The 26,756-nt window shown below is 36.9% G+C and overlaps 1 protein-coding gene across 1 annotated transcript in view; it reads right to left on the bottom strand.

The window, feature by feature from the left end:
- Nucleotides 1–26,756, bottom strand: part of antxr1b (ANTXR cell adhesion molecule 1b) — a 35,750-nt gene that overhangs the window by 2,885 nt on the left and 6,109 nt on the right. The window contains exons 2-17 of the mRNA XM_055207783.2: nucleotides 25,990–26,061; nucleotides 25,470–25,541; nucleotides 24,842–24,923; nucleotides 24,276–24,309; nucleotides 23,334–23,413; nucleotides 21,472–21,540; nucleotides 21,268–21,348; nucleotides 20,642–20,702; nucleotides 18,138–18,236; nucleotides 14,897–14,966; nucleotides 14,299–14,377; nucleotides 10,544–10,639; nucleotides 10,233–10,277; nucleotides 5,908–6,003; nucleotides 5,650–5,817; nucleotides 52–132 (exon numbers count right to left, since the gene is read on the bottom strand). Of these exons, the coding sequence (XP_055063758.1) occupies nucleotides 52–132; nucleotides 5,650–5,817; nucleotides 5,908–6,003; nucleotides 10,233–10,277; nucleotides 10,544–10,639; nucleotides 14,299–14,377; nucleotides 14,897–14,966; nucleotides 18,138–18,236; nucleotides 20,642–20,702; nucleotides 21,268–21,348; nucleotides 21,472–21,540; nucleotides 23,334–23,413; nucleotides 24,276–24,309; nucleotides 24,842–24,923; nucleotides 25,470–25,541; nucleotides 25,990–26,061 (1,285 nt within the window). The remainder of the gene's footprint in view (nucleotides 1–51; nucleotides 133–5,649; nucleotides 5,818–5,907; nucleotides 6,004–10,232; nucleotides 10,278–10,543; nucleotides 10,640–14,298; nucleotides 14,378–14,896; nucleotides 14,967–18,137; nucleotides 18,237–20,641; nucleotides 20,703–21,267; nucleotides 21,349–21,471; nucleotides 21,541–23,333; nucleotides 23,414–24,275; nucleotides 24,310–24,841; nucleotides 24,924–25,469; nucleotides 25,542–25,989; nucleotides 26,062–26,756) is intronic.

Here is a 26,756-nt window from a genome sequence, read left to right as displayed (position 1 = left end):
ACCTTCATGCTCATAAAATATTTCATATTAAACTGTGCATTTGTGTATCACCTTGTCTCCAGGTTGAGGCCGCATCACTGATACACGGTCGTATCCTCTCCTAAGCCACACCCACAGGGCGTCCAGTTTACCCTGAAACATCCAAACGTGCAAGAAGATCAAAATATATTTTACAACAATAAAAAGTGATATTCAAAGGAATAGTTCATCCAAATCTCCTTTCAAAAAAAGGATTTTCGAAGTTCCACTGTGGATAAAATCAGGTTTTTAGTAGTGCTGTGAAAAGAGTAATTGCGATTAATCACATACAAAATAAAAGTCTGTGTTTGAATAATATATATGTGTGTGCACTGTGTGCATATATCATGTATATATAAATACACACATACATGTATGAATTTAAGAAAAATGTTTTTAAGGTATTATTTTATTTATATTTATAATATAAAATATATCAAAATATATATAAACATACATTTAAATGTTTCTTAAATACAAACATTAAAGGTGCAGTGTGTAATTTTTAGAAGGATCTTTTGACAAAAATGCAAAATAATATACAAAACTATATTATCAGGGGTGTATAAAGACCTTACATAATGAACCGTTATGCGTTTATTAACTTAGAACGAGACCTTTTAATCTACATACACCGAGGGTCCCCTTACATGGAAGTCGCCATTTTGTCCTGCCATTTTTTTACAGAAGCCCTTAAAGGAAATTTTTTTTACTAAGTTGTCTCCGAAGATGACATGTTTGTTTGGTGGCGGCTATCGTAGCTTCTCTATGTGTTTCAAAAGCGAGGGGTGAGCTGTGGACTAAGCCGTTGGTTGCAATTCGCAACCTCACCACTAGATGCCGCTAAAATTTACACACTGCACCTTTAATGTGTGTGTATTTATATATATAAAAAATAATTACACACAGTGCACACACATAAATTATGCAAAAAACTTTTATTTTGTATGCAATTAATCGCAATTAATCTTTTGACAGTCATAGTTTTTATTGTTGTTTATATGTCTGTGTGGTGTTTTTAATATTTTAAGACAAGCCATTTGCAAATTCAACACCATTGCTAAGTATTTTCTTAATAAAATTAGAGACAATCTCATTCTCGTGGTTTAAAATCACCTTGGTCACAAACATGTAACCAATCATATTAACACAGTTGAACGCGTGGATCAGTAGTTTAAGTCATAGATGTTATGTTTGAATGCTTAACAGTGGCGGCTCGTGACTGCTCATCCAAGGGGCGCAAATTCAAAATAAGTGTTCGGAGTTTCATTATGTGTGTTGCTTGTGTTTTCAAAATATGTGTTTGTTGCGTCATGTAAACCATGTGCATGTTTTGTCAAAATAAGTGCCTGCTGCACACGCGTCAAAATCGTTTATGCTCACGTTCACAAAATACACGCAAGACACTCCCTTAACAGTAAACTCCGATTACACATGCGATTATGAGAGTATCTGGCAAAAGCAAGCGTCTCTTTTATCATAAACCCTTTAGACGCGTCTGCAGCAGGCACTTATTCTGACAAGACACGTGGATCACTCGACACGCAGAACACATATTTTGAAATTACGAACCACACACATGGCAGGTTTTGACGAACTTCACATCGAGCACCCTCGAAAAAAGAAGTCACCAGCCGCCACTGATGCTTGAAATGATCACAGCCTTGCTGCTTTAGTTCTGCTTCTGTGCTGCTTAAACATACAGAGTAAGTGCTGACCTGTTAAAGGGGTCATATTATGAGATTTTTTTAAGATGTAAAATAAATCTTGGTGTCCCCAGATTGCGTATGTGAAGTTTTAGCTCAAAATACCCCACAAATAATTGATTATAACATGTTAAAATTGCCACTTTCTATGGCTGAACAAAAGTGTGCCGTTTTTGGGTGTGACCTTTAAAATGCAAATGAGCTGATGAAATGCAATGATGGTGGTTTGTTGCAATTGAAACACATATGTGCTATCAATTATTTTTTTCTTTCTCTCTGCACTAAATGGCGGTGCCGTGGTTGTATAGTGCAGATTAAGGGGTGGTATTATTGTAATTGGCCTTGCCACCTACCTACAAAACAGGCAAAATTTGAACAACCTAATTTTTCACATGCTTGCAAAGAATGGCTTATCCAAACAAGGTTACTGGGTTGTTCTTTTTCGCATTTTCTAGGTTGATAGAAGCACTGGGGACCCAATTATAGCACTTAAACTTAGAAAAAGTCTTTCTCAATGTCAAGGATACTACTTTGGCAGGACTGGTCCTTTCAAGTCACTTCTTTCAGAGGCTAGGCTCCTCTTTAGCATTCGGAGAACACAAATGGAACTGGAGCAAGTGCACGTCATTGCATCATTACGTCAGTAAAAAGGTGTGCTTTCAGTGCTGCGTGCCAAGGATTGTGGGTGATTTCAGAGCGCGAAGGCTACTCATATGCATCCTTTCCTGTATATGTGATATTTCTCCAACGAAGGACAACATTGGAACAGTCCTTTGACGGATGTCGATGACGTAGCATCCTCGAAAGGATCCTTCCTTGACATTGAGAAACACCTTATGACCACTTTAACATCAGCACTTAAGGGGCATGTACACCAAAGCATTTAACCGTGGCTGAAAATGTCAGCCGGACGGCGGCTGTATAGGTGCTTGTCAGCTTTTTTTTTGCTGAGTGCTTTGGTTGCTATGATACTTCTGTTTTGTTTATCAGCCGGTTGGTTGTTGTGATATTTGTCCCGCCCCTCCTCCACTGTGATTTGGACGGCCGAGTGAGAAGTGACATTGACGAGCTGAGGGTTTCACCCAAAGTTAAACATATTTATATCTTGCCGATCAGAGCAGAAAGCCAGCAGCTGCTTGCATTTTTTAAACGCCGCACTTCCATTGGAAACAATTGAAAACGTACAACGGCCACCTGCGCAAACACTTTGATGTGCACGCTACCTTAAAGATAAGTGCTGCAAACTCGCAGTTGACGTGTGCATTGTGTGAAACCGAACTTAGCTATGTGTCTGAAACTCCGAGGTGGTGCAAAAGAGTGGAGGCGGGGACTTTTCGCATATTTACAGATCTGCGTATACTAAATGTCTAAACTTTTATATATCCGATTTGAGTTTGAGACCCCTGTCTTAATCATTGTAAATACATTGGTTTACCACTTTTCAATTTTAATTGGTTCGATTGCATTCAAAGCATACCTGCTTTGTACACCTGCTCTAATAATAAAGTTCATTATTTTGTAGGCTATTTGTGGTTGCCAAGCAGCTAAATACAAGCTAAATGAATGGATACAATTTATATAATGAATGATATTACTTGGGTAATGTGTTGTGAGACTTTCAAATAAAACTTTTATTGAACGTTGGTGTATTTTATTACAGGCTAGCGCTGTTTCCAACAATTTATAATAAATGCAATTTGGAATACCAAAATAAAAATGCTTGGATTACTATTTTTTAAACAATAGACGGTAGCTATGGTAATCCTTTTACGTTAGGTCTATGCTCTCAAAGTGAACCATCACCCAAAATAATCCAGAGCAAAGAAGGTGGACGAGAAGAAGAAAAGACGTTTGTTTTGTTGGGAAAAAGACCAGCGCTGCAAAGCTCCTCTCTACTGGGTCAAATCAGTTCAGTGTCTGGTATAAATTAACTCTTCCCTTCCAGCTGACAAAGACATTACGAAACAATGCACAATGGTTTCCCGGACCGGCCGAAGCCACACGACAGCACAGGGCGTCTGATCATGAGCTGTCTGGTTAACTGGCCACATCTCTGTTGTTCACAAATGGTAAGCACTGCATTGGGTCATCATCCGTATCTCGTTATGTAACATGTTTTTTAAACTTGGGTATGGATCACAAAACTTTCTGGGTTTCTTCACTTTTCTCTAGTCAGCCTTGAATTTCCAGTCTCAGTATGTGCTGTTTCCCAGCATAATGTAGCTCAAGTAAGTTGCTGGTTAAGCTAGTTAAGTGTGATCTAATGGCGCTTTTTCATTGCATAGTACCCCATGATTTGGTTTGGGTCGGGTCAGCTTACTATGCAATGGAAAAGTGCCATAAACATACAGTTGCCCCAAAAAGCACTTTGGACACTTTAGATACTTAAAGCTGCAATTTGTAATGTTTGCCTCTCTATCGCCATCCTTGTTTGAAACATACAATTGCAGTTATTTGCAAGTAATGGGTTTTTTTGCATGCTGATGCCAGCCAGTTTGGTGGTGTTGTATTCAACGTCTTTTCAAATTACGTCCAAATTTAGGTGTGAGCCTTACAAGTCTGTCATGTGGCGATCCAAATCCCCCAGGAAATTAAACCGATTGGCTTTATTGATCCCGTTTTATTAAGTGTGCTTGCAAAAGCACACTTATTGTTCTTCTTAAGTTTTATTATTATCTTTTTTATTATTTTTCCCGGGTAGATTTTTTTGGCCAGCTCTAGCGACTAGACCGTTTGACACAGAGACACCGTTCAAACTTTAAAATGTTCGGGCAGTACCGGTGTAAGTTGCTTGAGAAGATGACGTCACAGATCCATGTCGTTCGTCCGCCATATTGGATAGAACACAAAACCTTAAAAACGTTTCACAGGTCACAAATTTTGTCCAAACTTCACGAAACTCCACGTACATGATCCTTGGACCAAGCCTCACAAAAGTTACTAGAAGGATTTTTGATTTACGGAAGCGTTTGCCCGTCACAGCCCAAACTATATGTGCGTCGACGCCGCCAAAACAGGAAATAGTTTATATCTCAGGAATGCTTTCACGTATTGAAACCAAACTTTGTACGTGAACTTGGTTCTCCAATGTGAGGATGCACAACATCAAAAGAACAAATCTTTTTCTAAAATTTTACGCCGCCAAACAGGAAGTAGTTTATATCTCAGGAACGCTTTCACGTATTGAAACCAAACTTTGTACATGAACTTGGGTCTCCAATCTGAGGATGCACAACATCAAAAGAACACATTTTTTTCTAAAATGTTACGCCGCCAAACAGGAAGTAGTTTATACCTCAGGAACGCTTTAACGTATTGAAACCAAACTTTGTACATGAATTTGGGTCTCCAATGTGAGGATGCACAACATCGAAACTATTTTTTTTCTAAACTTTTACGCCGCCAAACAGGAAGTAGTTTATATCTCAGGAACGCTTTAACGTATTGAAACCAAACTTTGTACATGAACTTGGGTCTCCAATATGAGGATGCACAACATCAAAAGAAGATTTTTTTCCTTAAAATTTTACGCCGCCAAACAGAAAGTTGTTTATATCTCAGGTACGCTTTCATGTATTGAAACCAAACTTTGTACATGAATTTGGGTCTCCAATGTGAGGATGCACAACATCGAAACAAATTTTTTTCAAAAATTTTACGCCGCCAAACAGGAAGTAGTTTATATCTCAGGAACGTTTTCACGTATTGAAACCAAACTTTGTACATGAACTTGGGTCTCCAATCTGAGGATGCACAACATCAAAAGAACACATTTTTTTCTAAAATGTTACGCCGCCAAACAGGAAGTAGTTTATACCTCTAAATCGGTGGCACCAGAGCAAGCACACTTTTGCAGTTCCTCCGGAAATGCATTTTCTAGTTATACCTGTTATCTCTGACAGCACAGGAAGGTAAACATGTCTACCTTGATCGGCGAGTACCACTTCTGAGGGTAGATGGGCTTCCGCATGCCGTTGTTCAGGGTCCGTGTGCATGGAAACTCAAACTCCTGCTCTGGCATCTGCACTCGAGCATTCTTGGCTTTCTCCAGTTTGGCTCCTTCTTCAGTGGACCCCTTATCTCCCCAGCGCACCTGGAGTTGTGGCACACACACGTATCAATCTAGTGCACCGGAGAGATGGAAGCTATACTTTTCGTTTCCAATAAGGAAATTCCCTCTTACTTCCATTCTTTTAATGCCGCCAACTCCTCTGCCACCATAATATGACGCGTCCACTGTCGGCCACTTTTTCTTTGGATAGCCGTCATCCTCTTCATCCTTAAGAGTGAGAGAAAACATGTTTTTAGGCATTAATAAGATCATTTGAAGTCGTTTACTATGTGTAGTCTCAAAATAATACCCTCAAATAATCATTTGGCATCATGCAACTTCTTACGTTACAAATTATAATTTTGACCAGGTGAGTTGCTGGAACTTATGAAAAATATGTTGAAATTGCTTGATGGATGAGTAAAAAAATTTTAATTACTGAACCAATTTGCTTGCATTTAAAATCTAAAGGCCTGTGTATACTTCACTTTATATGCGTATGCAAAGGTCAGCATACAGTGCGCAAATATCGTCATCAGAATAGTACGCGCCGAAGTTTGTACTGTAGTATGTAGGTCAGGAGAGGTATTGCAATTTGTCACAATGTGCATGTGTGGAATGCCTGTATACACTCACCAAAAGGATTATTAGGAACACCTGTTCAATTTCTCATTAGTGTAATGGTGTGGGGGATGTTTTCTTGGCACACTTTAGGCCCCTTAGTGCCAAGTTGGCATCGTTTAAATGCCACGGCCTACCTGAGCATTGTTTCTTACCATGTCCATCCCTTTATGACCACCATGTACCCATCCTCTGATGGCTACTTCCAGCAGGATAATGCACCATGTCACAAATTGGTTTCTTGAACATGACAATGAGTTCACAGTACTAAAATGGCCCCCAACAGTCACCAGATCTCAACCCAATAGAACATCTTTGGGATTTGGTGGAACGGGAGCTTTATGCCCTGGATGTGCACCCACAAATCTCCATCAACTGCAAGATGCTATCCTATCAATATGGGCCAACATTTCCAAAGAATGCTTTCAGCACCTTGTTGAATCAATGCCATGTAGAATTAAGACAGTTCTGAAGGTGAAACGGGATCAAACACAGTATTAGTATGGTGTTCCTAATAATCCTTTAGGTGAGTGTAAGTGTACTAGTCAAATATATATTTCTGAACATTGAAAGTGGTGATTTTACTGCTCAACAGTCTGTCTTTTCCAATGGAAAAAGTAAAAAAGAAATATTTGTGTATAGTAAAAGTGTTCATTTAAATATGCACAAAGAAATTCATTATTTGTGCATTAGATATACTGTATAATAGTATAACAACAACCTTTTCCAAGCAGGAGATTATGTCAATCACATGCTCCTGACTGGAACACTTACAATGACATCACACTCCTTACACAAAGGCAACGCCAGAAAGAAACAGATTTTTATTTTGTGAAGAACCTTATATGGCAAATTTATGCAGTGCAGTCTTTAGTAAAAAGTGTAAAATATTTGAATTGTTGTGCACAAATATATTAAACGAGAACAGATTGGTCCTGAGTTATACTAGATATAAACTTTGGAAATAATGAGTTATGAGAGCAGGAATTCAGGATCAGTTTTACCGTAAACCCTACACAACCTGCCTGAAGCTTTCGGAATTTCCTGTTTTGAAGGATCTGAAGACAATTGGAGACTAGGAATGTAGAAAGTGTCAGGTTAAAGTATACAACAGATTGTTCTCTGAATTAATCAATTAAAAGAGTAAGCACAAATATTTCCTGTAAGTTGAACTGTTCTTATATACTTTGGCGTAATTCTGCTCGTAAAAGGTTAAATTAAGTTCTTTCGATTTGTCATTGTTGGATTAAATTCAAGAACTTGATTGTCTGCTGACATCTGTTTTTTGTCATTTTCAGCTTGGCTTAAGTTTACGTATGCATTGCTATTGTGTGAAACCAGACTTAACAGTTATGTGTCTGAAACTGCAGAATATAGTATCAATTTAAATATATACAGTATCTACGCTCCGAGGTGCTGCAAAAGAGTGTAGGCTAATTTGCATATTCATGTCTATGGTCCGAGCTGTGCGACTGAGTAGAAGCGGGTACTAATTTGCATATTCAGAACCATGCATATTAAATATGGTGTAGTGTTACATTCAAGCTGTTTTAAAGGATGAGAAATTTGTGTCACAGGATAAACTTTTAAATATGCAATTATGATGCTCAAAGATGAGTTTTAATTGATACATTTTCGACTACAGAGAGACTTCAAATAGTAATTGGAAAACAGCCTGCAATACCACAATGGACCCCCTTGCTTGAATAATAAAGGGGCTACAAAAGGTTCTTCACAGGGATGCAATAGAAGAACCATTGCTGGTTTCCCAAAGAACCATTCAGTAAAAGTTTTTTTAAAACTTCTTAAAGGACAAGTTCGGTATTTTACACTTAAAGCCCTGTTTTCAGATTGTTTATGATGAAATAGAACGGTTTTGACTGAAATTTCGACACATGCGGCTGCCCCGAGAATTCCAGGGTGCCCGCGTTTCACCTCACACCTCCACAATGGGCCCAATGGTGCACTGGAACAATCCTTCCCAAAATGCATTAAACTTTCGTTTACAAAGACGTGAAAGTCACCGAGTGGTCAGGGGTGTTCACTGATATGCTCACACAAAAATCGCCGCAAAAGACGCCTTCCAACAGCTGATTTAGCATTCGTTGTTAACTTGTGGACCTATTTTTCCAAACGCCTCACACGTGTACATTCTTCCGCTTAGAGCTTGAATAATAGACACTCCAGCCCAGGTGGTGGCGCTAATCGGCCAATGCCAACTGCAAGAATAGAAACAAAGTTCCCGACGCGGAGTAATACCGTAACTCACAGCACATCTAATACAAGTCAATGGAGTTGGACAAAAACTACGATAAAACCTGTTGGAATGCGTATTTTGCAGCGATTTTTGTGTGAGCATATCAGTGAACACCCCTGACCACTCGGTGAGTTTCACGTCTTTGTAAACGAAAATTTAATGCATTTTAGGAAGGATTGTTCCAGTGCACCATTAAACCGATTGTAGAGGTGCGAGGTGAAACACAAACACCCTAAAATTCTCTGGGCAGCCGCATATGTCGAAATTTCAGTCAAAACCATTCTATTTCATCATAAACAATCTGAAAACAGGACTTTAAGTGTAAAATACCGAACTTGTCCTTTAACTCTTTCCCCGCCACTGACGAGTTATTTCGTCAATAAAGAGAAAACAATGATGCTTTCCTGACGAGTTTTTTACGGTAATCTGTAATTCTGCTTTAATCCACTAGATGGCCCAATCTTACCCAATTTATAAAAAACTGAAGGAAATACTAATTTAGCAAAAATTTAAACTCCGTGTATGTTTTGATCATCGTTCTGAATCTGATCTAAAAAAAAAAATCCTTAACAAAAATGCAATTATTACAGATTTTTGCTCAAAATTGGTCTTTTTAAAGAAACCAACACATATTTAAGAATTTATAAAAAGAGAACAAATGAATATTAGATAAAAAAAAATCCATTTTGTTTGTTTGTTTGAAACAGGGGGTCTGTTCTTTCATTTGATATATTTGTATGTTTATATATTTATTGAAGAAAAATTTATTGGAAGGCATTTTGTGAAACCTTTTGGAAAATCACAAAAAAAATGTTGGTGGGCAACTTTTTAAAAAAGGCAGCAATGAGTTAACAGTCTAAAGAAATTTTAAGTGAAACAGATATTCAAGCTTTTTTATAAAACCATACAGCCAAAAATTCAACAGCATAATCTAGCACCTTAATTTTTTAAAGGAATAGTCTACTCATTTTCAATATTAAAATATTAAATTATTAAAATATTAAAAACACATCAACGTTTTTCCAATTTAAGACGAGTAGTTATACGAGCAAGTTTGGTGGTACAAAATAAAACGTAGCGCTTTTCTAAGCGGACTTAAAAGAGGAACTATATTTTATGGCGTAATAGCACTTTTGGTAGTACTTCGACTCGCCTGAAAAGTCCGCTCCCCTTCTCCCTCTCATAATGGGAGAGGGAGGGTGTTACTGCGCCGAGTCGAAGTACTCCCAAAAGTGCTATTACGCCATAAAATGTAGCTCCTCTTTTAAATCCGCTTAGAAAAGCGCTGCGTTTTATTTTGTACAACCAAACTTGATCGTATAACTACTCGTCTTATATAGGAAAAACGTTGATGTGTTTGGTCACTTCTAACTTTATCTCTAAATGGTACAACTGAATGAATGGGGCTAAGCTAAATGCTATCGAAGCGTCGCAGCGCGCTCCAGCGCTTACGTGTACGCACACAGATGATAGAGGGATGTATCAACAATTCTTAGTTAAGGTAATAACATATTTTAATATTGAAAATGAGTAGACTATTCCTTTAATATTATAAAGGTTTTTCAAATATGTTTCTCACCGAACTGTCTTCCATCACAGGTGGTGGTGGTGGCTCGTGGACAATCTGTTGTGAAAAAAATGAAAAGAATTTGTTTTTAGGGCTCAGAATATAGTAAGTATTATCTTTGATGGGAATGGAAATAAGATACTAATGCATTTTTAAGCCTCATGCTTTTTCCATGGCTCAGAATTTCGAACTTCTTTGAATTTCAAAAAAGACTTTGCTGGACTCAATAACCAGTTGACAAGCTCAGCACTCTGATGTCTGGATTTTGGGTTCGGGTTGGATTAATGTCTGAAAAAAGGACTGCACTGCAGTGTCAAACTTACCACGGTACAGCAGAGGGGCCAAAACCACCAAAGTATCGCCATGGCGATCAGCAGCATAAGTATGAGCAGCGCTATGGCCAAGAAGGTTCCATCAGTCTGAGAACGAGAGAAAATACAGAGACCCAGATGAGGATTATGATCCAAAGTAAATAAGATTGAAATAACGTTCCAGATGCCACAATCCAACTCTGCTGGATGTGATTCCACTGAGGATTGGGTGGTTTAGTGAAAGAATCAGAGTAATAATTGCTGTAAATAACACTGAAACATTATCTTGATCTTGAGTGATGATGCCGGGAACTGTTCCTTTATATATTCACAGTTTAGCTGAGTGAGATAAAACACATGGGAAAATCTCACAACACCAATGTCGGAGATGATTTGAAAATATATCGGTAACAGCACAGATCAGATTAGATTTCAGCACAATGTAAGAAAGGAATTTAAAAATATATATATATTAGGGATGCATTGATACAAAATCTTGATTAGGCTATTTTATATATCTACCAATACCGATATAGTTTTGGTAAATTACAAAATTATTTTGTTCTGAAATCCTAGAAATGAAGGGCTCTATCTTACACCCGGCGCAATGCAGCGCAATGCGCGACGCAAGTGTCTTTCGCTAGTTTCCACCCTAATTTTCAGGTTTAGCGCCGCGTTGTTTAAATAGCAAATGCATTTGCGCCCCCTTTGCGCCCATGGGAGTTCTGGTCTGAAAAACGAGGTGTGTTCAGGCGCATTGTTGGCGCGTTGCTATTTTGAGGCAACTAAAATAGACTACGCCATTGACCAACAAAAACCTGGTCTAAAGTCTAAAGTCAATGGCGCAATATGTTTTATGTTATTTAAAGAGCGCATTAGTATGCGCCTATAAACGGGAGGACAACGCAGGTTTGCTTATGACAAAGTACATGAATGCCCAGCAGCACAAAAATGCTTTTAAATATGAAAGATTAAAGGATTGAATTTAAGAGATTATTATTGAGTCTCTTGGACATATTTATAAATGGGGACTGATTATGAGACGTTAGAAGGCGCAAAGAGCTGCTTAACCTGCAGCCTGATAAGTAAATAAATGCTTTGCTTTAAACAAATGCGTCTGTTTTTAAATGTTTTTTTAATGCTACCTCACGGATTTATTGTATATGATGTACCTGTGGATATGGCGAGATGAGAAACATTTGTAAGTAATGCTTAAAAAAACTCTTTGCTAAAAAAAAACGCTGTCCAAAGTGCTGAAACGTGAGGGGAGCAGTTTGTAAATTCTTTATCTCCTGTTTGTTACAAATAAAGTATTTTTAGAGTACAAACCTTATCTTACATACTTGTAAATTATTTTTTGATGATATTGGATAGCCATACATTTAAAGCAATTACAAGCCTGCTTTTTACTTCCATGAGTAAAAGAAAACGGGTTTTAAAGGTTTTAATAAAAAAATAACAATTTCAATCTAAGGGAAAAACAACACAATTATTTAACATTAATCTTAAACTGGGGATCTTCTACCTCCACTTAGTTTTTCAGTTTACAAAGTCCGTCATCTAAATAGGGATTAGACATAGCGCCAGTGCAACTTGCTTTTAAAGGGAATGAGAGCTGAGACTCTCATTGGTTTACTGCACGTTACGCCCAAAATACTCCCATTACAATAGGACCAACCCTTTTCGACCATGCGCTCGACGCAAAAACGATTTTTCCCGTCGTTAAATTAGCAAAAGTGGATTCGGACACGCCCATTTAGACGTTGCGCTGTGCGCTTTAGACAATGCGCTTAGATCGTTAAAATAGGGCCCGTAGAGTGTAACCTGCATCACTGTTATCATTGTCACCCAAATTCAAAATAATCATAAAGTATGATTTCTGATGCGTTTTTTTCACCCGTTTTGGAATATAATCAGGATAAAATCTGCCCTGATCATCAGCTGCTTTTTGAATTGCGATTATACGCCAAAATATTGGTGCATCTGTGCACTGTAAAAAGTTGGATCAAATTAAAAAAAATACTTCAACTGGTAACAATTTAGTAGGTGTTACCAATTTAAAGCAACACTATGTAGTTTCCATGTAAAAATGACGTACAGCTCCCCCATGTGGTTGAAAAGCGCAACAGTGCCTGGTATCAGACACTCTTCTGCAGACAGGGGGAGGTGCTCTACCTTCCACCACCACTTTCAGAGTGTGCTTGTAGCAGCTAGGAGGCTGCTCGGGTTGCAGCAACAGTACAATTTGTCCAGTTAAAAGTTGTTCTATCACTGAAATAATTTTAGAGACATTATTTAAAGGTAAAAAAACTACATAGTGGTGCTTTAAGTAATATTTAAACTTGATCCGAACTTTTCACTTTTTACAGTGACATTGCTTAAAAAATTTAAATTAGGAATTTTTGTTTAATTTCTTGACAATTCCGGATACAATTTAGCCCTTTTCACACAGACATTACGGATTGTAAGATTTATGGTTAATTCACACTGCCAATGAATTTCTGGAAACGTGCGTGCATTTCCACAGATGCCGTAAAGATTCCATTAAGACACGTGATGTGTTTAAAGTCCTGCACTTGGTAGTTTTTTTCTGGCAGCGTCTGAAGTTTGTTTATTATTAGGGCTGGGTATCGATTCAGATGTTCCAGATCGATTCGATTTCGATTCACAAGCTATTAAATCGATTCGATTCCGATTCTCAATTAAATTTTCGATTCCGGTTCTCAGGTAGGTTTTTATACTCGATTCTCGATTCAACTCAATGAATATAGATACAAATACTATATTAATAAAAAAGAACAGTGAACAGCAGTTCACAAGTGGGTAATTAATAAAAAGAAATTAAAAGCCACAACACGTCTTGCTTGCGAAATCTAAAATGCTTCCATTTCTCCGTTCAATGTTTGCGTAAATAAATATGAAAAAAAACATAACTTCATGTTGCAATGACACGCGCATCTCACGGAAAGACGTGTTATAGTAACGATTTTTTAAAATTAATTTATGTTCATGTTTGATGACACAAATTTCCGCTGTTTTTCGTGTCTCTGGAAACGAATGTCTTTTTCGTCCTTCCCAGCATGAATTTCTATCAATGGTTAGGGTTAGATTCGAGGTTTGCGTTAGTATAATTTTATGCATTGGTTTCTACAGGTTTTTCGTCCGCTTTTAAAACTATTCTCGCCTGTAGTTGGGGTTAGATTTGGGGTTTGGGTTAGGAAGTCACAGAAAGTGATTCTAACCCAAACCACAATGGTAAAAAAATAGAAAACAACTGTGAGAAAACTAAATATAAAATGACACATTTACCACAGACACGAACAGCCATTGATAGAAATGCGTGATGGGGAGGACGAAAAAGACAAACAGCGGAAATTTGTGTTATCAAACACAAATAAATTAATAAAAAGTTTTGTTACTATAACACGACTTGCTGTGAGACTGGTTTGCTACAGCTCACCCTTACGGCATTGTTCACACACTTTCTGTGTTTTTTACAGCAATGTTACTAGGTTCTCTTTCCAGGAGCGATCCCGGAAACCAACACGTCCTGTAAACCAGAAGCCTGTCTGCCAATTTTACAGATATTTTCTGGGACCAAAGTGCTCTGTGAATGAGGTTTTACGCACATTTGTTAAGCACTGTACATTCATACATTTAGCCGATGCTTTGATATAAGGTGACGAGAGTGCATGTAAAGTATACATCTATCAATCATTAGTTGCTAATTCAACACTCTTCCAACTGAGTTACAGTACTGTACTTACACAGGTCACGGTTGTGATGGTCACAGAACTGGAGATAAAACTCAGGCCGTTGTTCATACTGACATGGAGAGTGGCAGATCTGTGGACGAGAGATGCATTCACAATGCATTCATTCAATATACTGTTTTCTACATCAAATCATCCTGCATAATGTTAAGAACATTTTGTGAAAATATAACCTTGCTATCTTTAATATGGACTGAGTAAGATCATGACAAAGATTGATATTGATGTGAAATCAAACTTAAATCTCATATTTAGATTGAGACTAGCCTGGAATTCATAGACAGGGCCACGTCATGTGTTTAATGGGATGTGATGCCCGACCAGTTGAGCTACATTAACAGTTCAATAAATAATCATAAAAGTGATTCAGAGACAGATATATGATTTAAATCTGCAGAAGCTTCAAATTAAACCAACACAATATTTCTGGACTACAGTAGCAACACATGTTGATCGTTTCAGCTGGAAAGTGTGACTGCAAGCAGAAGAAGAAACTTGGGTGTATTTCTGTCCTATATTTGATTCTTGGCTTGTGTGTTTCTCTTTCCATTCTCTGACTTCTGCAGGAGAAAAGGTTTCCAGCAGCACTTACGTTCCTTTCTCCTTCAGTACAGGCGCTGGGCAGAGCAGGTACGTGTCCTTAACTACCAGAGGTCTCTTCACTGGAAAGACAAAAATGGTTAAAATGCAGTTTCATGTGGATCAAGGACGTTGTTTAAAATCATTAAATATTATTTTTAATATCTTGCATGTTCAGCCTCGGTCAAATTTCACACTAAAATCAAAATGATGAAGAAATAATATTTTGCAAAAAAAAAATGCTGCCTGCACAAAAAAAACAACTTGTAAAATTTACTTTAAAAAATCCTCGTAACAATTTGCATGAACTTTCTTAAAGTAAAATTTACTGCTTTTATAAAGTACAACTTACCTACTAAAATCAAATAAAATCTACTTAATAATGCATAAAAATCATTTGTTAAATAATTAAGTAAATGTCCCTTAATTATTTTATTTTAGAAGTTAGATTTATTTTAATCGTTTAGTTAAAGTCTATTACTTTTTTGAATGTTGAAGCATTGCTGTCCTAAAAATATTAAATAAATCTTATTTACTGTTGTATGGTAGATTGTACTGTTTGTTATTTTCTTTAAAACTTAGTTACTCTCAGTGTTATAAATGGCATTATAACACAAAATTCATTGAATAAACTTCACACAAAACTTCGTTTTTGACATTAATTGTCAGGAATGTGGAGAGAAATACAATAAAATGTTTTAAACAGCGTTCATGTAGGGAAACACTGATTACCTGAACGGTGACTTCACAAAATTATCATTTACAACAAAACAACATCAACAACAATAAAGGAGCTTAAACTTTTATAACATTTTATTAACAAATATTTAAGTAGTTTAAGTTCTTATCAGTTCTTCTTATTCTGTGAAAAAGCTAAATATTCAGGCGCAAAGGATTGTGGGTATTACTTACAACATGTGCAAATAAATTTAAGCTCATTTACTTGAATGTTTTAGTTTAATGGATTTTATACGCTTAAGTTAAATGAACTCAGATTTGATAACTTGATCGCGCTAAAGTTTTTGATTAAAATGAACTTAATTATTTTAAGATATGTGCAGTGACTATAAAACAGTTAAATAATACAAGAAAATATCTAATACGACTTACTATTCCCACACAGTTCATTCTGTACATTAATTAATTGTGTATTTATCATAATTTTACTTAGAAAAATCAAGTTCTCAATAAATGTTAATATTACTATGTAGAAATGATGAGAGTTATTCTAATATATTTTACTACACCAAAAGTTAGTTTTTTTAGTGTGTTATTAGAAATGTTAACGTTCACATTGTGATATTATTTAATAGTAATAATGATGCCACCCACTAATTTGCATTATCATAATGTGTTTAAATGGTTGAACTTGAGAAACATGATCCAATATGCTTTGATCTCAAATAAAGATTGATAATATGTTCAACTAATAATATGATAAAAAAAGTTTTTTTTTATTTGAGTGCTCAAAATGCAAATGTAATGTAGTTAAAATATTCTCTTGTGTAAGATAATTATTTTAGTTTTGCTCGCTGTGTGCTTATCAACTTAACGGCAAAACAAGACAGATGTGGAGGGTTGGGTCTGAAAACACGCATCATAATTTAGACAGCGCGCAAAAGCTAATTTCATGTTATCTTTTGCTTAAACGCTTGTTATATTATTATTATGTGGGCTATTGCTCATAATTTATTACTTATTACCCTAAGCAAAACATGGTCAAGTCAACGTGTCCAAATCATTTTTGGTCCCAATTTTTGATAAATTTTACTGGTAGACCATTGTATGAAGAATGGATTGGATATAATATGTCACATGTCACAGTTTACTTTATTTTGCTTTACTATATAGGCCTACATGTCCCTGTCCTCCCTTACTTTTAAGACCCATGTCTTTAACGCACACCTGCAATTACAGATTATGTGTTGCTTGGATACTGTGAACAGATAGAAAGAAAAAGCCAATCAAAAATTACAGTCATTTTACCAAATGACTTCACTTTGGAACACTAAAAAAATTATTCATTCAATCAATTTAAGCTAAATTTAAACAAACAAACAAACAAAAATAAATAAAATAAAAACCTTTTGTTTAAATGTAGCTCAAATAAATAGATTTGCAAAAATTGAGTAAATTGAAAGAATCATTTTTTTTTCAGTGAACAAATAATTGTGGTAGTAATTATTTTTTGCAAAGACACTTGAGGTTCAGGAGTAAAGAGCAGAATAATTAATATTTACAGCACACAAAGAACAAAATTGACCAATTATTATGTTGCAGTTGTTTGACACTTAACACGTATATCTGAAAATGGGATGGGAACATCCAAGAGCCAAAGGTTTATTGGATATTTTTGCCATTCAAATAATACTGATGCTGAAATGAAAATGTATTTTGTTATTTTCTCAAAGAATAAGATTTTGAAGAGTACTAAGTCTGGCTTAGGCAACCAATGAGGTCTGCATTCTGCCCTATCAGCTGATTTTTTAAAAGTAAAACATAAACTGAGAGAAAAAGAAAAAGTAATCTCACAAATGATTCGAGCATCATAACCACAGAGGGTCGATTTCTACCAATTTGTATTTCAATCTCTGAGCATTAAAGCCTTTTATTAGTTACCCAATGAATGTACCAGTTGTGCTAGAATCATATTGTGAAGAGTATTCTTCACCTTCACAATATTTATTCAATTCAGCGTTTATTTATAGCCCACACATGCTGTAACATTAAACCGAAGACATATAGAATCAATGAAAAATATCTATAATTTTTTTCATCGCCTCTCACTTTCTTCCCTAGTGGTGTATGGATGTGTGCACATGTGGTTTGTGTTGAAGGAAAGTCTTGTGATTTACAAGTGCTGCGGCCAATCTTTTCAAGCGCCACGCTAGATCACATCCCATTCTGAAAAACACAACAGCCGTTCTGACATTTGGATTCAATTGGCCTCTTTAGCATCACAAAAGACAAAACCCGAGCTGCCTGCATCGCCACATGTTCAAACACAACGCTTGGCGAATCTCAAACATACGTCCATATGGCAGGTTCAGCGAATCTGTGTATTAACAGGCCAAGACAGATTCAGTTCCTGGTGTCAATCTAATAACATACTCACATACATTACTATTGTACCTTATTGAAGACGGTGAATGTTTGGCATGTGTTGTTAACAGAGGTTCGTCTATTAATCAAACTGTCAGCTGGCAGCTGGCGATGAAAAGATCAGAAATGAATCTGTGCATGGTTTCACTTACTCACGGTGATGGTGTTGTTGATGCGGAAGCTGCAAAGAATTCGATTCACATCACGAGCGTGAAGGAATCCGTTGCCTTTGACGACCACCTCGAAGGATTCTGTGAGGTTTTTGGAGAAAATTAGGAGATTAGTTATGTACACACTGCAAACAATGACTTTCTTAGTATTTTTGTCTTAAGTCAATTTGTGCATAAAACAAGCAAAAAAATCTGCCAATGGGATAAGAAAGGCCCTGTTCCAAATGGCGCACTTCATGTGGACTTTCGGTCTCATGGCCTTAAATTGCGCGAGCTCACTAAGTCTACGAGTTCGTAGGGTGTCCAAGCTGTCATTTTTACGCTTTAAAGTGTGCTCATCAGCGCCCCCTTTACCAACCCAGAAGTCCTTGCAAAAGAGAAATCAGATGAAGGAAGGGAGGAGTTCACACTGACGGGCAACTTCTCTTCCTATTTCCAGCTTGACGCTTGAGTCTGTCCCAAAATACGACTCCGGTGCACCCACGTGGACTCGCATCAAGGGTCCCTAAAGTCTGCCCTCTATGATGACATCAAAGTGTGGACTCTGAGAAGGACCACAAGTCCAAAATGTGTACCATTTGGGACAAGGCTAAAATGCTTTGGGACAGTTTCCCGGACAGGGTTTAGGTTAACCTTAGGACTAGGCCTTATTAATATTTAAGAAGTTTTTATACCTTACAAAAAACACTACAGGTGTGCATCTTAAGAAAAAACTATGTCAATAAAATTAATTTTTTAATTTAATTTTTTAATTTAATTTTTTAATTTATTTTTTAATTTAATTTTTTAATTTAATTTTTTAATTTAACTTAAAACGGCTCAAACATGCATTTTAGTCTGGTCTAGGATAAGCCTTGTATGGGAAACCTCCCCTCTAACTTTTTTATTAAACACTTAATTCAAGAACAATTCAAGAAAAAATGTCTTACCCCATTGGCAATTTTTTCTATGGCATCATGAAGCACCTTTATTTTAAAGAGTGTAATAATGGTCTAGTTTCCAACACTGCTCTGATACACCTTTAAAAGTAAAGGTTCCCAAAAAGGTCCTTGTCAGGCTGTATGGTTCCATAATAAAGAACCCCTTAACATCTGCAGAACCTTTCTATTCCACAAAAGGTTCTCTGTATACCAAAAATGTGACCCTGGAGCACAAAACCAGTCATAAGGGACAATTTAATAAAAGGGTCAACTGAATAAATAAGCTTTCCATCGGTTTACATTTGGCCGATATACAACTATGTGAAAATCTGGAATCTGAGGGTGCAGAAAATCTCCTCTAAAGTTGTCTAAATGATGTCCTTAGCAACATTTTATGAATATTTTTTTATATATTTTCATTAGGAAATTTACAAAATATCAGTGCACTGCAAAAAATGATTTTCAAGAAAAAAATTTCAGTAAATGTTTTCAGTAAAAATAACAAAAAATTCTTAAATTAAGATGCTTTTTCTTGATGAGCAAAAAGATCCAAGAAAATAAGTCTAGTTTTAAGGCCAAAAATATCACATTTAAGTGTTTTTGTGCATAAAACAAGGAAAAAAATCTGCCAATGGGGTAAGCAATTTTTTCTTGAATTTAGTGTTTAAGAAAAATGTTCAAGATGTTTTTGCTTACCCCATTGGCAGTTTTTTGCCTGTTTCATGCGCAAAATCACTCAAATTTGATATCCTCGGTCTAAAAACTTATTCTCCTGGGTCATTCCGCTCATCAAGAAAAACCATCCCAATCTAAGAATTCCTAGATAATTTTTCTTAAAATAAGACAAAAATACTAAGAAATTTTTTCTCGAAAATAATTTTTTTGCAGTGTGGCGGCTCGTGACTGCTCATCCGAGGGGCGCTAATTTAAAATAAGTGTTCGGATTCTCATGTGTGTTGATTGTGTTTTTTAAATACGTGTTTGTTGCGTCATGTAAACTATGTGCATCACGTGTTTTGTCAAAATAAGTGCCCGCTGCATACATGTCAAAACCGTTTATGAGACGCTCATGTTCAAAAAATACACGCAAGACACTCCCTTAACAGTAAACTCTGATTACGCATGAGATTATGTGAGTATCTGGCAAACTCGAGGTGGCTATTTTATCATAAACCCTTTAGACGCATCTGCAGCAGACACTTATTTTGACAAGACACGTGATGCACACAGGATCTCTCGATGCGCACAACACATATTTTGAAAAAAGGAACCACACACATGACGGACTACATACATGTTGTGATGAACTTTGCATCGAGCGCCCTTAAAAAAAGAAGTCACTGTCCATCACTGCAAAATATCTTCATGAAAATGAAAAAGAGAAATAAAAAATCCATTCTGCATTAGATTTTGAAACACACATGGGAATGGTTTCAGTCGGGGAAATAAAAATCAAATTTTATGTTTTTTTTTTTCGTTCAGACCACATAAAACGAAAAATAAATAAAACTAAATGGATTTCGCTGTCTGGACGAGACCTCAGCATCTGGACTGATGTTAGTTTACCTCCGGCACAAATGCTTGATGGTTCCACTGCAAGGATCTCGATGCATGACCTCTTCAGGATCTGAGGCAAGAAAACACATTTTTATCTTTAAATGTACTGTTTATATAGTTTATTTATGTTTTTTTTATTATCTCCATTGATCCATTAGAATCTGAATAAAATAAATAATACAATAATTAATAATAAGGGAGCAGCAGAATTATGCTGTCTTACTGTGATGTCATCATATGCTGCCTACATAGGCAGCTCACTATTAGTATTGTGTACTGTGACAGTACTGAATTAGATAAAGATTAACTTTATTGTTAAATCAGTATGCTGTATATAGTGTCTGTGTGTGTGGGTGCGTTTTGAACACATTTCAGACATGCTGCATCTGCCATGTTCTCATTTTCCTTTGACCTATGATGTAGTCAAAATAACTTAAACCCCAATTAGATCATTAGGAATAAATTTCCATCAAATGCACGCTTAAAAATCGAGCCAGAAGTAGTAGGTCATTCGGGTACATTACGGCTGCTGTACTACGAATACAATGAATTTCCTATTTTCACCTACTGTATAGTATGGATATAGGCAATTTTGGATGAAATCGAATGCGATTTATTTCAGTCTCCCCACTCACCGAATCAAGGACTCCTTGCAGAGCTTCAAAACCATCATACACCGGAAAAACATGATCTTTACTGTCGGCTATCGTCGCCAGCTGTACAAACAATCGTCATGTGATCTTATTAATTTACATGTTACATTTATGAAATATCATCTTTCCCTCATTAACTGATAATGGGTATAATAAATTGTAACCCCCGGGTTGGTGCTACCTTACCTGGGTTTCATTAAAGTCCTTCACTCCGACACAGTAGACAGAAGCTCCCAGCTGCCGTGAGCGTCCGGCCTGCAAATCATATCAAATAGAGAGGTCATAAAGGAGTGTTGGGTTGCATATACACTCACCTAAAGGATTATTAGGAACACCATACTAATACTGTGTTTGATCCCCTTTTGCCTTCAGAACTGCCTTAATTCTACGTGGCATTGATTCAACAAGGTGCTGAAAGCATTTTTTAGAAATGTTGGCCCATATTGATAGGATAGCATCTTGCAGTTGATGGAGATTTGTGGGATGCACATCCAGGGCACGAAGCTCCCGTTCCACCACATCCCAAAGATGCTCTATTGGGTTGAGATCTGGTGACTGTGGGGGCCATTTTAGTACAGTGAACTCATTGTCATGTTCAAGAAACCAATTTGAAACGATTTAAGCTTTGTGACATGGTGCATTATCCTGCTGGAAGTAGCCATTAGAGGATGGGTACATGGAGGTCATTAAGGGATGGAAATGGTCAGAAACAATGCTCATGTAGGCTGTGGCATTTAAATGATGCCAAATTGGCACTAAGTGTGCCAAGAAAACATCCCCCACACCATTACACCACCACCGCCTGTTAACAAGGCATGATGGATCCATGTTCTCATTCTGTTTACACCAAATTCTGACTCTACCATCTTAATGTCTCAACAGAAATCGAGACTCATCAGACCAGGCAACATATTTCCAGTCTTCAACTGTCCAATTTTGGTGAGCTCGAGCAAATTGTAGCCTCTTTTTTCAATTTGTAGTGGAGATGAGTGGTACCCGGTGGGGTCTTCTGCCGTTGTAGCCCATCCGCCTCAAGGTTGTGCGTGTTGTGGCTTCACAAATGCTTTGCTGCATACCTCGGTTGTAACGAGTGGTTATTTCAGTCAAAGTTGCTCTTCTATCAGCTTGAATCAGTCGGCCCATTCACCTCTGACCTCTAGCATCAACAAGGCATTTTCGCTCACAGGACTGACACATACTGGATGTTTTTCCCTTTTCACACCATTCTTTGTAAACCCTAGAAATGGTTGTGCGTGAATCCTAGTAACTGAGCATATTGCGAAAAACTCAGACCAGCCTGTCTGGCACCAACAACCATGCCACGCTCAAAATTGCTTAAAGCACCTTTCTTTCCCATTCTGACATTCAGTTTGGAGTTCAGGAGATTGTCTTGACCAGGACCACACCCCTAAATGCATTGAAGCAACTGCCATGTGATTGGTTGATTAGATAATTGCATTAATGAGAAATTGAACAGGGGTTCCTAATAATCCTTTAGGTGAGTGTATATTAGCTTATTAAATATATAGTCTGAGAGAAACAAAGCCAGTATTGGGTTAAAAATGCTGGAAAGTAAACAAAATAATGTGACGCAAGCTGTAAAATATGATGTGTGAAAATTTATACAGATTTTTTACTGATAAGGTCAAGTTTTTGTGAGGGGAGGACTACATAATCTAGGCTTGGCAAGCATCTTATCGAGTTATTCGCTAGATCATTTTCATGTTGTTTCTTCTAGCCAATATGTTTCAAAATTTCATGCTGATAAAAAGGTTTACAGTGCAATTCAGTGGGGTGCATATAGAAAAGCTGCTCGACGTGAACCTGTTAAGACTGGACATAATAAAATAAATACATTTTGAATGGTCGCTCTGTGGGCCTAATTCACAGTAAACAGATGATGTAGACTCTTTTGATTAGAACGACATGCCCGTGCAGGTATTTTCAGTATAAATAGCATCTGTCTCCACAGGTAAATTAAAATTGATTTTTGAAAGAAGAAAGAAGTGGAAAATATCTCAGTTCAGTAACAGGATCTAAGGTCTCACCTCTCTGGCTGCCAAGTCAAATTCATTCTCGCGCAATTCTCCATCTGTTAGAGCAATGATGACACTCGCTGTGCGATATCCTAAGAGGGAAAAATATTCAATCGTTAAAGCTTTAGGGAGTCCAATACTGCCAAGAACTCTCTCGATATGAAGACAAAAATCCAGGAACTGACATGATTTTTCATGGTCCTTAAAATCAATGTGTGAAAGTTTTGAAATGTCATTCATTGTCACCATCACAGTTATAAAAATAAAGGTGCCTCATGATGCCATAAAATAACCTTTAACTTTCTGTTTCAAATGGTGCTTTTCCATTGCATAGTACCCTACGGTTTGGTTTGGGTTAGGTTGGGTCAGCTTACCTCACTTTGGCTTGGTTAGCTTTTCCATCAAGTTTAGTAAAGGGATTATAGGCGTGTCATAATATTTGCGCTGCCTACTGCTGTGACATCATACAAGTGAGAGCGTTGTTGTACATTCCCATACATTTATTTATTTCTTAGTCTGCCACAAAATTAAAATTGGCCACCACAAATAGATGTTTGCAAATCGCTTTATCACTACCTCTGTCTCACATGACAGTTTCTGGACAAACACTGGTGGCGTCAGTCGATGCTCTCCACTGAGCCTCATTTAAGTTGCATTTAAGCATATATGCGAACGTGCGTGTTGCGAATGTGTCGACACACACGGCAAGTCTATAAAAAAACTGCAAGTCTGGTCTTCCTGATTTTCAACCCGTGGATGTTTTTCATCGCTAAAACGGAGTTTGGGAACTTAGCAGAGCAGGTACTTTGGTATGTGAAACTTCAGCTTTGACTGAATGGTTCTTTGAGGAACCAAAAATGGTTCTTCTATGGCATCAGTGTGAAGAACCTTCACAGCACCTTTATTTTTAAGAGTGCAGAGGTGCCTGATTCATGCAAAATCTCACCCACTTACCATCACCTGTGCCATAGTAGATCTGTTCACTCGCCTGGAAAACAATAAAACTGTTTACATTTTGTGTATAGTCATTTCTGAGAATTGTTTCTAAACACATCATAAATGATAGAAATTTACCATATTGCTGAAACACTTTTACAAAGACTGTGAACTGTGTAGTACTGAATTGTGGAGTTACACCCTTCAACAGTTTTATCTGGGTTCAGGATTATTTGGGCGGGGCTAAACGGTGGCTTGATGATGCACTGGTGCCACAGAGCAAGGCCCCGCCCCTAACACAATCAGGAGTTTGCATTAATCTTGCAGCAGTATTTTAAAACAGTTGAGACAGACGGCAGCTTTCCCGCGAGTGGGTGTGGTTTCAGAGGCGACAGCAATTACGGCCCCAGCGTTTGAGAGCAGAGAATCCTGTCTGTTTTTCCAACTTTTTATGTTTTATAATCATCCAAATTTGGCTGCGTGTTTAATAACACATTTTTCTGTGGTGTGACAAACTGAAAACACATTTAATATTGGCCTTTCATGGACAATGCTCATGGACTTCGCTGGAAGTGACTTCTTACCCTTTGAAAGCCTTTGTGCATGAATGTGTCTCCACCTGGCAACACTCCCTGAAGCTCCTCCAGGCCGGCACGGATCTGATCCCTGATCGTACGCACACATTACAGACCACAAATAAGTTTAATTAATGCTACTGTTGGCCATCAGATCTCTAATGGTCGTGAAACTGTCAGAAATAAATGGTCCCTAGATTTCACTGGGGCGGTACCCTTTCAAAAAGTTAACCTTTGCACATAAAGAGTTCATATTAGTACTTCTATGATACACATTTGGACTTTTTTAAAGGGTACTGCTCTAGTAACAGCTAGGGACAGTAAAAAAAAAAGAAACACGAGGCAGTAGGTCTCCATCTTATTAGACATGTCCCCTAAAATGACCGTTCTTCACAATTTTTACTTTAGAAGACATCTTAACAGTCACCAAATGATTTGCCATTACACCAAAGTCTGAGTTACAATCTCTGATATTGGTGTGCAAATATTTCTCTTTCATTTCTTTATGCAGAAGCAAATGGTCTACATTTTTTTAGCTCTTTCACTTTATTAACAGCCAGCAGCAGTTTTATTTCAATATCTCCAAAACGAAAGTTAGTGATAAGTGAAGTTTTAAATCATGGCATTGTGATCTTACCTGTCCTCTGTCAGTTTCATTAGGATCCTTCCCTCTGTTGAAAACACTATGAAGGACATGCGGAGCTGCGGACTGAAGAAAAAGAGAAAAAGGTGAGGGTGTTACTGTAGCTCAACAGGCCAAGCACTGAGTTGGCAACGCAAAGATTATTCATGGTGGTTCGATAAACATATAGGCCTATTGATAAAATGGTCGCTTCGGATAAAAGTATCTGCAAATGCATAAATGTAAATTATTTCTTTCTATTTTTTCTACCTGGATGACATTAATAGAGTAAAAAAATTCAATTTTTACTGTTGCATTCTCAGGATTTCTAGCCTTTGCTATGTTTTTATTATAGTTACTTGATGTCCTTTTTATAGTGCCAACTTTAATTCTTACCCAAGTAAAAATGATACAGACTAGACTAAAACTTTGAGTTACCACTAAAGCACCAGGTGGTATTTTTATATATGTCAGATGCTTACAAATAACAATTGCACATATTCGGTGACAATAAAATATGAAAGTGATTACATACCTGATGAATTTGTGTGCAAGATGATCAACAAAATAGTAAATCTCATTCCAGTGGTGCTGGACACTTCCAGATCTGAGAATGAAGATGTAAAGACTTTAGTCATAGGGGAGAGCAGGGACGAAAGTAACTTAAATTTAAAAGCTTAATTTTGAAAGCTAATGTTGTTTTAGACAGAGATATATTTTTGCTCTTATCAGTAGCTCGCAAGTGTGGTCTTTCAATACCAGGTGGAATATACTTCAGTATAATTTCACGTTTCGACCCAGTCAGCTGGGACAAAGTAACACACAGAACAAGATAGATTTTTGTGTTACACTTTTTAGTAAATATACATGACTGTGACCTCATTAATATGTAACTTTGGTTATCTTTGTAAAAAATAATGAAAATGACATTTTCATTTAAAATTTCAGTTTAAAATGTTTTAAAAGCAACCGACAGTACAAACTTGAATTGTTGAGAATAAAACATTTTCCAACAGTGTGAACACTATAAAAATGAAATAAAATTTAATGAACATAATATAAATTTTAAATAATGCAACAGTATTAGCAGCGGGACAAAACAGGAAATCCCGACATTTACTTTTATTCTGAAAAACTCTAAGATGTCAAACTTCAAAATGTGTTACAGCACTAAATAACCTGTAGATTGATCAGTATAATACATGAAATGAGAAACACAACGCGTTATAACAAAAAATGACCAATTTAGTAATTTACTTTTTATGGTCGAAAACAGCTTTCTGGACCTATACGTGCAAAGCG

The sequence above is a fragment of the Misgurnus anguillicaudatus genome, chromosome 12 (assembly GCF_027580225.2).
Source record: "Misgurnus anguillicaudatus chromosome 12, ASM2758022v2, whole genome shotgun sequence".
In the NCBI taxonomy this organism is placed as follows: domain Eukaryota; kingdom Metazoa; phylum Chordata; class Actinopteri; order Cypriniformes; family Cobitidae; genus Misgurnus; species Misgurnus anguillicaudatus.
The sequence above is the reverse complement of the archived record's forward strand: the minus strand, read 5'-3'. Positions and strand labels throughout refer to the sequence as shown.